The following is a 12,374-nucleotide window of genomic DNA, read 5'->3' on the forward strand; positions in this document are numbered from 1 at the left end:
GGTTGTGTGATTCTTTCATAGTAAATGCTTTCTTAAGGATGTAGGCATAGCAAAATGAAAGAAAATAAGTATTAAAATATTTTAAAATGTTGCACATACCCTTAAAAAATTAGGTATAGAAGGAACACATCTCAATGCCAGAAAGGCTGAATATGGCAAACTTACAACAAATATCATACTGATTAGAGAGAAGTTGAAATAATTTCATCTGAGATTAGAAACAAGAAAAGTGTTTTGTAAGCAATAAGTGTCTCCTGTCCAGTGTGATATTGGAAGTCTTAGCTAGAGCAAGAAGGTAAGAGAAAGACATAAGTCACCCAAATAAGAAAGGAAGAGATAAAATTATCCCTGTTTGTAGATGACTTGATTTTATATATCAAAAAACCTAAAGGCTTCACCAAAAAAACTGTTAGAACTGATAAACAATTTCAGTAAATTTACAGATAAAAAAGTCAACATACAAATGGTACTGATTGACATAATAATAACAAAATTTCGAGAAAGAAATCAAGAAAAAAACCTACTCACAATAACTACAAAAACATATATCTAGGAATAATATAAACAAAGATGTGATCTCTACAATGAAAATTATAAAACAGATTAAAGAAGTTGAAGATGATGCCAAAAAATGGAAAGACATCCAGTGTTCATGGACTAGAATTAATATTCTAAAAATGTTCTTACCACACAAAGCAATCTACAGAATCAATGCATTTCTTCTTATAATACCAATGATATCCTTCATAGAAAACACTCCTAGAATTTGTATGGAACCACAAAAGACCTTAAATAGCCAAAGCAATCTTAAGGAAAAAGAACAAATTTGATGACCTAATACCTGACTTCAGAACATACTATAAAGTAATAGTAAGCAAGACAGCATGGTACTGGCATAAAAACATGAACATAGACCAGTGAAACAGAATAGAGAATCCCGAAACAAATTCACATTATTTACAGCCAATTGATCTTTGCCAAAGGGACCAAGTATACACATTGGAGAAAGGAAAGTTTCTTTAATGAATAGTATTAGGAAACTGGATATCTGTATACAGAAGAGTGAAACTATACCACTATCTCTTAACCTGTACAAAATCAATTCAAAATAATAATGTGATAATCTCAAATTAGAAAACTTTGGCTCAGTAAAGGAAACAGTCAACAGAGGGAAGAGACAATCTGTGGAAAAAGAGAAAATATTTGCAAACTATTCATTAGATGAGGGATTAATATCCAGCATGTATAAGGAACTCAAACAACTCAACAGCAAATTTTTAAAAAGTAATCAGATTTAAAAATTATCTGAATCGACATTTGTCAAATGTATGCAAATAGCCAATAAACAAATGAAATAATGTTCAATATTATCACTAGGGAAATGCAAATTAAAATGACAATGAGATACCTTCTTAGCCCCAGTTAGAGTAGATATGATCAAAAATTCAAAAAAAATAACATGCTTTCAAAGATAAAAAGAAAGGAGAGCTCTCATGTGGTGGGAACATAGATTAGCACTCCATTGTGGAAAACAATATGAAGATTCCTCAAAAATAGAACTGCCATTTGATCTAACAGTCCTACTACTGAGTATGTACTCAATAAAAATGAAATCCATATATCAAAGAAACATCTTCACTGGTGTGTTTATTACAGTACTATTCACAACAGCCAGGGTATGAGATCACCCTAGATGTTCATTAATGGATGGATAAATAAAATTATTCAGTCATTAAAAATGAAATTCTGTTATTTGCTGCAACCTTGATGAAACTGGAAGACATTATGTTAAGTGAAATAAGTTAGGCATAGAAAGATGAATAATCTATATTCTAACATACATGTAAAAGCTAAAAAGTTGATCTCATAGAAGCATAGAGTAATGGTTACCAGAACTTCGAAAGGGTGTGGGGGAGAAGGGATGGAGAGAAGATGCTTAATGAGTATAACAATGCAGTTGGATAGGAGGAATAACTTCTAGTGTCCTGTAGCACGTTATTATGAATTAATACAGCAATCAATTGTATATTTCAGAATAGCTAGTAGAGAGAATTTTGAACATCCTCAACAAAAGGAAATGATAAATATCTGAGGTGATTGATATACTACCCTGATCAGATCATTACACATTGTACACATGTGTTGAAATGTCATACTACACCCCATAAACATACATAATTACTATATATCAATTAAAGATAAAAAATGTATTGAAACAATAGTCTTTGGAAATATTAATTCAGCTTTATAAATTATTAATTCAGCACAGTAAAATGCCTGTACTGCACTCAGAAGAATAGTATTAAAATAAACTAAAGAAGCATGTTTCTAATTTAAGTTTTACAAATTTGAAAATTTATACTTCTTTCTACTAAAGGCATAACGTTATATAAAGGGTTTCTTCAGCAGCCTCTCATTTTATTATATAATTTTATCCTGAAAGAGATCAGTACCAGATGCTTAATGGAAAACTTGAAACTGATTTAGTGAAAAACTATTTCAGGAGTTCTCCATGCAAATCTAAATTGTATAACCTTCCAGTAAATACCTTGACATAATATAAAAATGATTACTGCAGCATTATTAGAGTGAAAAAATATAAATAGCTTCTATGTTCTCTTCATAACATAGTATCTCATACACAATAGGTAATTATACAATCAATAAGGAACCACTTTTTTTTTTTTTTTTGATGCCAGGAATTGAACCTAGATGTACTTAACCACTGAGCAACATCCCCAGCCCTTTTTATTTTTATCCTGGGACAGGGTCTCACTTAGTTGCTCAGGCTCTTGCTAAGTTGCTCCGACTGGCTTTGAACTCATAGTCCTCCTGCCTCAGCCTCCTGAGTCACTGGGATTATAGACATGCACCACAACTATGCCTGGATATAACCACAGTTATTATTTGGCACATATCTTTCTAGTATTTTTTTCTTCTGTATATATGTCATACTATACCCCACAAATATGTATAATTACTATGTGTCAATTAAAAATGAAAAATATATTGAAACAATAAAATCTCTAGAAACATTAATTCAGCTTTGTAAATTATGTAGTTTCTTCAACCTCTCCCCATTGGATTATACTCTGCATGTTCTAACTTGCTTTTTCACAATATTTTGTAAACCTCTTCCAATTTCAACATGAACTTTTCAGTAAATTTATTTTTATCAATCAGATAATAAATTCATTTTAAATTTATTTAATCACTTCTTTTTGGATGCTTAAAGTGTTTCTCATGTTTTTGCTTTAAAACTGATATTGTAGTGAACACTTCTGTCTGTAAGGTATGATAAATTTCTAGAATAAAATCAAAGCCATTGCTTTAANTTTTTTTTTTTTTTTTTTTTTTCCTGCTCTGCTGGGGTCCAACCCAGTGACCTACACATACTAGGCAAGCATACTACCTCAACTTAACTTATAAAAATAATTTTAGTCATTGTCTATATATTAAAATCCAGTCACTGAAAATATTTTTAAATACTTTGCTTCATACAATTCTGATATGATGGAGATATTCATTCAATGAAATAAAACCAGAACACTGGGCTTTATAGTCACAAAGCTTTCTCTCCTCAAAGCTTGAAAAGTGGTGTTGTTAATGCCCAGCCAATAATCTTGAAATGTTGATTTTTCCTTCTCAGTTCCTGCTGTAGTTAGTTACACTCATCTCCTAAATTGAGAAACTTGAGTTACTCTCTTAGTCTGCACCACCCATTCTCTTCTGTATCCCTCCTATCAGTAATATGATGATCTCTATCTACTATTTTCAGTCTCTCTTTCATTTAAAAAATTACTTCATTTATTGAATGTTATGTTACCTCTCTGATCTGAATGAAACCTGAGGAAGATGGAAGAGAAAAGCTGAAAGGCTGTGAGGCCTGGGAAGAAAACAGTCTTGCTTGTTTTAGCATCTGGTATATCCTAGGTGCTGTGTTAGACACAAATCATTTCAAGTGGGTATCATGTCTTGACTTCTCTCTCTTTGGTCATTGCCAAGGTAGATGACACTTTCTTAGGTTTCTAGTTCATGTTATTTGCAGATGATGTCCTCTTAATGCTAACCCAGAGGTTGTGATATTGCCCATTATCAACTGGGTTTATTCCTTGATCCCACTGAAATGTCACTGATTTGTTTTAGTTTTTGGTGATAACATTAGTGTTATTTTTGCTGCTGGTTTTATTTTTTTGTGAGATTGTCAGAATCAGCAATTTATTTATTAATTGTCTAAGACTTTTTTAAAAAAAAAAAAGAGAATTTTTTAATATTTATTTTTTAGTTTTCGGTGGACACAACATCTTTATTTTATTTTTATGTGGTGCTGAGGATGGAACCCAGAGCCCCGTGCATGCCAGGTGAACGCGCTACCGCTTGAGCCACATCCCCAGCCCCAAGACTTTTGTTGTATGTGTAAGATGAGAGTTCTGAAATAAATTAGTAGATGTTTTATTTATTTAATTTTATCTATTCATTTTTGGTGCTAAGAATTGAACTCAGGGACCCATGCATGCTAAACACACATTGTACCATTAAATACCCAATGCCAGCCTCTGGAAATATATTTTCTATCTCCAAATATGTACATCTATAATCTAATAAATACGTTTATGCATGATATACCATTTATATGAATTTAACTTGTTGACTATGGAGTGAGAGGTTGTAGAAAGTGTCTTAAACAGCCATTTCAACATTTGGACCTTTTCTTTTCTTTGTAGGAATATTTTCCAGGATGTCTTACACAGAGACACTCTAGTCAAAGCCTTCCTGGATCAGGTAAACATGGAACCATCCATTGTCAGAATGATTAAATGTTTTCTTTTCAAACATATCGTATACGGGCTGGGGATGTGGCTCAAGCGGTAGCGTGTTCGCCTCGCATGCGTGCGGCCCAGGTTCGATCCTCAGCACCACATACAAACAGAGATGTTGTGTCCGCCGAAAACTAAAAAATAAATATTAAAAGAAAATTCTTTAAAAAAAAAAAAAAAACATATCGTATAGTACTTGTGCTATATATTTGAAGCATCATGGAATTAAGTTCTCTTTTTTGTAGTACCTATTCTATGATCTTTCTAAAGCTCCTAAATCATTTTTCTTATGAATTATTAGTAGAGACTAGCCTCATTAACAATTAAAGATTCAGCATTCCCACTGAAAATAAATATTTTAATTTCAAATGCTAGCCTCACTCAGGGGTTTTGGTTTTTTTGTTTTGTTTTTTGAGGGGAGGTAAGTTGTTTATTTGCTTTTATTGAGCCAAAAATGTTCTTAAAACTTAGTATACTTCTGTTTAGATTATAACATCTTTATTGTCTCATTTAAAAAAAATATTTACTTAATTACACATTTGAAGAAAATGATAGATACCTGGGACTTATTTCTTATGTAACAAAACATTGTTGTAATGTTGTTCTGGGGATTGAGCCAGGAGACTGTCATACGTGTAACTTTGAAATAATGAGATCCTTATGTTAACTGGAAAATTTGGATCCAGGTCTGTGTAGTTTGTGATATATTGCAAAGTTAAGGATATATTACAAAGTTCAGGATAATTTGTAGTCATGCAATTTCCATGTTTCTCATGCCGAAGTAAAAACCCTTCTACTCTCCCCCTACATAAGCACACATTTCTCCTACCCATGCTAGAATATAGATATGTATTTCAAAACCATAGTCCATGAGCATGGCCTAACTTCTGAGAGCTTCAATTTTAAGATTTGATTAGAAAAAGTTAGATAATACAGCATCAAATAACTTACATAATGATTTTTCATAATAAAATAAATGATCATGGATATATTTTGATATAAAATGCAGAATTTGAGTGCACCAAAATAGATAAAATAGGAAATTATAAAAACTCAGATTGCTTTCAGACTAGTGCTACTACCACACTCCTATATATTAGAGGGCATTAGTGAAAATGCCAGGTAACTCCCAACACTGTCAGGGAAACATGCTATATACATAGAATGGTAGGAAATCCATGTGTTAAAATGCTTCATTTTCCTGCAGGTCTTTCATTTGAAACCTGGATTATCTCTCAGGAGTACTTTCCTTGCACAGTTTCTTCTTGTCCTTCACAGAAAAGCCTTGACACTAATAAAATACATAGAAGATGATACGTGAGTAACAGTCCTCTACAGAAGAAAAGCCTTTGTATGTTTTTGTTTTGTTCCCTTTTGATATTTGCTGTATTATAATGTTTGGTCTTTCTTTCTTTCTTTTATTTGTAGGCAGAAGGGGAAAAAGCCCTTTAAATCTCTTCGGAATCTGAAGATAGACCTTGATTTAACAGCAGAGGGCGATCTTAACATAATAATGGCGCTAGCAGAGAAAATCAAACCAGGCCTACATTCTTTTATCTTTGGAAGACCTTTCTACACAAGTGTACAAGAACGAGATGTCCTAATGACTTTCTAAATGTGTAATTTATTAAGTATATTTCATCACAGTCACTATTGCTGTTGTGTAGTTCCATGGTGTGGGAAGCATCATTCCCCCAAGTTATGCCCCTAGAGTCCTACTCAGCATTGCAGTTAAAGTTAGTTACACTACAGTTGCCACAAGAGGTCTGTAGGGGATGTCAGGTGCATCGTTAACATTGAATATCTCTCTTTCTAGATGTGCTCTCTTGGGGACTTCTGTTTACAATTATAACAAATACTATTGCTGTCTTTTAAAGATATATTAATAGTATATAAATTTGACCACAACTACTGTTTTTTTTTTGAAATTTATGATTCATGGTTTACACGTATCAAAGTGAAATCTGAGTTAGCTTCTGCAAATATCATAGTAATTGACTTGACATTTTTTTCATGTTTCTTGGTGTGTAGGATTACTATAAGACTTTTGCAATCATCTGCAAATTTAGAGCATTTAAAATTTTCAGTTCCACAGAAAGGAAGTTAGCTTGAATAGGAAGAAGAGATTGATCAATAATTCAGTTATTATTGAAATTAATCATTAGATCCTACTTTGTAGATTTAGTCTTTAGAATTCAGTCTATATAAAAATGTCAGGCAGTTATGTGCAGTCCCTGATTATGGTAAACAAAGTGTGGTTTTTGTTTATCATTGTTGTCAACATCCAATATGGTTAAGCTCTGTCCAGGAAAATATAGGAAATTGAATTGTTTTAGTAGTTGTTGCCAACTTTTTAGATTAATTTTTATTATTTTTAAGCCAAATAGAAATGTGCACCTCCTGTGCCTTTTTCCCCCCCATGGAAAGTATAATTACTTGGAAGAAGTTCAGATTCCACTGGTCAGTCCTTTCCACTTATTTTTCTCATACAGAGTCTATCATTTACCTTGTTTGGCAGTCATGGTGATCCAAGTTTATAAAATGAATTAGAGAATACACTAACTAATAAGATCTTTTGAGAACAGAAAACAGTTTTTTGTCTTCTTCCACCTTTTATTTCTGCCCACGTATTGGAAGTTATTGCCTTGCTGCCTGCATCACATAAGAGCAGCAGGAGAAACTTGACAGAAGTGATATTTTTCTAGGTGCTATTTTTGTCAGAACTAAGTGGTCTGTTTCTTTACTTTCCTTAATGTGTTTGGACCATTTTACTGGCTATAAAATAATTAACATAATTCTCTGCTAGAGAAGTGTTGACATAGGAGCATATCAAACACAGATATTTTTATTTAAAACTGGAAGTGACATGAAAGGGAAAATATAAGTAGATGAAAGATATAAAATTGATAGAGCCCTTCTGCTCCCATCTACAAAATTTAATGAAAAAGGTATGTTCTATTCTGAAAGGTCATAATAGCTTTTGCATAATGAGTCAGAAAGAGGTAGACATCTTAAAAACTGAACAAGATGGATATACTACATGTAGCTCAGTCAAGAAAAATTTTGTAGATACCATCTTTTAGTGTCCTGTATGTGCTCAATGCTTTTATATGGTAGATCCCTATTTAAGTGCTGACTTATTTTCTTTTGTTGGTTTATTGTATTGTTGTATAGAACGTAAGATGTACAGTGAAATAAGTTATTAAAGCATGTGTAAACATTGTTACCTTTTCTCCTAGTTGGAGAATTTTGAATAAAATATATTTGAAATTTTGTCTCTTTCACTTATTGTTCAGGAAAAAACACTATTGTGATATTGGAAGACTGATTAGCTTCTGATTTGGCTGACAGTCATGTTGGATCTAAACTATCTTTTTTAAATTTTCTATCTTCAAAGAAAATATATTTAAAGGTACTGTATGATGCTGCACTCTTATGTTTAAAAAATAAAATAGTGTTTTGTTTAACTTTCAGGATGGCATTTTGATTTTTCACTTAACATATTTCAAATGTAAAATAGTAGTTAGGTAAACTTTTTAAAATTTTCTGTTATAATGATATTAATATTACCTGAAGTTACTCATTATGGGTATCTGTACAGGTATCCAAGGTAAAAGTACAAGTAATCTGAACTCTTTAATTTGGAAAGCAAGAAGTGGGATTGGCATTTTCACTCCATGAAAAAAGTTTTATTAATAAATATAGCTGTTGGGTTGAAAGCTTTCTTTAAAACAAAACTGATTTGCCAAGCACAAACTGATTTAATTCCTTCATCTAAATAGGCCCAAGCAGAACAATACAAGTTCAAAGCCAGCCTTAGCAACTTAATGAGACCTTGTCTTAAAATAAAAAGTATAAAGTGCTGGGAATATAGCTCAGTGGCAAAATACCCAAGGGTTCAATTCCCAGTAACTCCACCATGCTTTAAAAAAACAAACAAACAAAAAAAGTGATTTATTTCATCAGTAACATTCTCAAAGAAGAAACCAAAGCTTCATAAAATGCTATAAAGTAAAATGATATAATTATTTATATGATATGTTTCTGTGATGCTACAGGCTAAACAGAAAAATAATGAATGTCACTTCTGAATAAAATCTAAATAACAGTATTTAGATTTCGATGTGTGATTGCACAAATTGGTATCTCTCCTAGAATCTACAGAGTATAGCTTAAAGTTACAAAGATAGCTACTCTCAATTAACACACCCTATCCACTGGCCTTTCTCAGGCTATCATCACTATAACTCTATCAGGCTCATTATTTTCATCTTAAATATGAAAAGATTTTTTAAAGAAGTGTAACTTGCAGCCAGTGGTGACACAGCTAGTGGAGTTGGATATCTCCCTGGACAATTGTAGTTTCCATGCAACGCAGCACCTAGCACTGTTCCTCAATGTAGCACGTACTCAGTGTTGTTGTACTGAAGAGAGAAGGAAGCAAGTATTATGGACCTGTAGCACTTCATAGTACCTTACTATGTTGTTTGAACCTTTCTGAGGATCTTTTAAAAAGTATTTTTTACTTTTTAATTATAATTTTATCAAAGTTATTAGTATGCATCAATTTTACATATCAAAGGGCTCAATGTGATATTTCCATAATATGCATACAGCATGCATGATCAAATCTAACCTGTCTATATTCACTTTCCCCGCCCTACACCCTTCCCAAGCTCTATAATTTCTAGTCTACACTCAGTTTGACTTCCACATAGGAGAGAGAACACTCACCATTTGTCTTTCCTGTCAGCCTTTTTTCACTTAACAATGTCTTCTATTTCCAGTTCATCCATTTTGCTGCAAGTGACAAGATGTTCTTTATGGCTGAATAATATTTCATTGTGTAAATAGACCAAATTTTCTTTATCCATTCATCTGTTATGGATACCTAGACTGATATCTAGGTGGATATGTATATGGACATTTTAGCTATTGTAATAGTACCACAATAAACATAGGTGTTCAGGTGTCTCTTTGGTATGCTGGTTTTGTTTCCTTTGGATGTATACCCAGAAATGGTTTGGCCGGATCATTTGATAGATCCAGTTTTAAATTTTTTAGGAACTTCCATAGGTTTCCCATAATGGCTACACAAATTTACATTCCCACCACCAGTATATAAAAGTTCTTTAGTACTTTTTTCTCTATATCTACTCCAGCATTTATTTATTTATTTGTTTGTTTGTTTGTTTGTTTTGATAGTAGCTATTCTGAGGTTAGACGGCATCTCATTGTAGTTTTGATTTGTATTTCTCTAATGACTAATGACATTGAGAATTTTTTTCATTTCAGCCATTTGTATTTCTTCTGAGAAGTAACTGCTCAGATCATTTGCCCTAATACTTTTTTTTTTCTTAAGTGTTTTGAGTTCCTTGTATAATCTGGGTAGTAACTTTTTGACAGAGGAATAGTTGGCAAATATTTTCTCCCATTCCGTATGTTGTCTCTTCATTCTATTATTTTCTTTGTTCTATAGAAACTTTTAAGTGCAATATAATCCCACTTGTCAATTTTTTGCTTTTGTTTTCTGTGCTTTTGAGGTCCTATCCAAAAAAAAAAAAAAAAAAAAAAAATCATTGCCTTTATCATTGTCTTAAGTGTTGCCCCTATATTTTTTTCTAGTAATTTCAGGTTCTAAATTTAAGTCCTTGATTCATTTTGAGTTGATTTTTTTTTTTTTCGGACTGAGAGAGAGGAGTCAAGTTTCAATCTTCTGTATGTGTACATTAGATTTTTCCAGTACCATTTATTTGAAGGGGCTTTTCTTTCTCTAATGTATGTTTTTGGAGCCTTTGTTGAGAATCAATTAGATACATGGGCTTATTTCTGGAATCTGTATTCTATTCCTTTGGTCTTGTGTCTTTTTATACTGGTACCATGCTCTTTTGGTTACTGTGGCTCTATAAGATATCTTAAAATTAGGTGCTGTGATGCCTTCAGCTTTTTCCTGTTTGCTCAAGATTGCTTTGGCTATTCAGGGTCTTTTGGTATGAATTTTAGAATTGTTTTATAGTTATTGTGAATGGGATTACTTTCATGATCTTTTTTCTCAGCAAATTCATTCTTGGTATATGGAAAAGCACAATTTTTTTGTATGTTGCTGCATGAACTGAATTCAAGACAAGGGAATCCACTCCCATTGTTCTTTTTCAATATAATACTAGAAGTTTTAAACAGAGCGATTAGGTAAGACAAAAAATAAAGTCATATGCATAGGAAGGGAAGAAGTCAAATTATCCCTGTTTGTAGGATATGATTCTATATATGGAAAAATTTAAACTATACCAAAAGACTATTAGAACTGATAAATGAGGCTCATTTTTTTGAATATTTGAAATGGAATAATACCCACTTCAAATACTTGTTAGGTTGAATCAGTTAAACTGTGTGAGGTACCTAACCAGTACTTTTGCATCTTGGTTTGCTCTTTCATCCACCTGGACAGTCTCTGACTTGTACTTGGGGCAATTAGAACATTTACCCCTTTCCCTTCCCCCAGTGCTGGAGATGGAACCCAGAACTTGAGCATGCCAGGCAAAGAACATTTACTATGATTATTGGTATGGCAGCTTAAATCCATCATCTTGCTCCTCCTCCTCCTCCTCTTCCTCCTCCTCCCCTACCCTCCTCCTCCTCCTCATCCTCATCCTTTTGGATTACTTTTTATTATTCTGCTTTATCTGTTACCTGATTAGCTGTTTGTTCATCACTTTGTTATTTTAGTAATTGACTTAAGGTTATTGTATACATCTTTAACTTACAGTTTATCTTCAAGTGGTATACTACTTGACCTACAAGATCCTTACAGTATAGTTCTGTATACTGTATAGTTCTGTATACTATATGGAACCAGCCTAGTTGTCCACCAGTGGATGAATGAATAAATAAAGTGTGATATGTAAACATAAGGAGTTTTATTCAGCCATAAAGAAGAATGAAAGTATGTAACTTGCAGGAAAATGGATGAAACTTGAGAACATTATGCTAAAATAAGCCAAACTCAGAAGGTCAAGAATCATATGTTTTCTGTCATGTGGAAGCTAGAGAGGAAAAAGGAAAAGAAGAATGGGGGGGTCTAATGAAATTTGAAGGGAGATCAGTATAGTAAAGGAAAGGAACCAGGGGGAGGAATAAGGGGAGGGGAAGGGGCAATACTGGGGAATGGTATTATCCAAATTATATTGTTAAATTGTGAACATATATGAATATGTAATAATGAGTCCCACTAGTATGTACAATTTTAATACACCAAAAAAAAAATGGAAGAAAAACATCCTTACAGTGGTATACATCTTTCTTTCTTCTCACCTTTGTGCTATTGTGCCCTCATATTTTATCTTTACATATGTTATAAACTCCAAATTTATTTTTACTTAAAGATAATTATTTTAAAAGAGATTTGAATTATAAGCATTCTAAACATTGCAATTAAAAAAGATCAATGCCAAATGAACTCACATACATGTGAGATCTACATATTGTTCATCATATACATACAATTTTTATCAATTAAAAAAAATTAAGTTGCTAAGATGGTCAAATTGTATAAAAATC

General features: G+C 32.5%; 1 protein-coding gene across 1 annotated transcript; it reads left to right on the forward strand.

The window, feature by feature from the left end:
* Nucleotides 1-3,839: 3,839 nt before the first annotated feature.
* On the forward strand, nucleotides 3,840-8,087 carry LOC107147866 (guanine nucleotide exchange factor C9orf72 homolog). The gene is made up of 4 exons (XM_048783119.1): nucleotides 3,840-3,961; nucleotides 4,725-4,782; nucleotides 6,025-6,134; nucleotides 6,246-8,087. The coding sequence occupies exons 1-4, from the start codon at nucleotides 3,840-3,842 to the stop codon at nucleotides 6,430-6,432; spliced, it is 477 nt and encodes a 158-aa protein (XP_048639076.1). The 3' UTR covers nucleotides 6,433-8,087.
* The last annotated feature ends 4,287 nt before the right edge of the window (nucleotides 8,088-12,374 follow it).

The sequence above is a fragment of the Marmota marmota genome, unplaced genomic scaffold (genome assembly GCF_001458135.2).
Source record: "Marmota marmota marmota unplaced genomic scaffold, marMar, whole genome shotgun sequence".
NCBI classification, from domain to species: domain Eukaryota; kingdom Metazoa; phylum Chordata; class Mammalia; order Rodentia; family Sciuridae; genus Marmota; species Marmota marmota.

Excerpts from the sequence above, each read along its gene's own strand:
- LOC107147866 (XM_048783119.1), top strand. The coding sequence starts at position 3,840 with ATGAAACCTGAGGAAGATGGAAGAGAAAAGCTGAAAGGCTGTGAGGCC. Across the intron at positions 3,962-4,724 it reads TTAGACACAAATCATTTCAA|GAATATTTTCCAGGATGTCT; the intron begins GTGGGTATCATG and ends TTTTCTTTGTAG. Across the intron at positions 4,783-6,024 it reads TCAAAGCCTTCCTGGATCAG|GTCTTTCATTTGAAACCTGG; the intron begins GTAAACATGGAA and ends ATTTTCCTGCAG.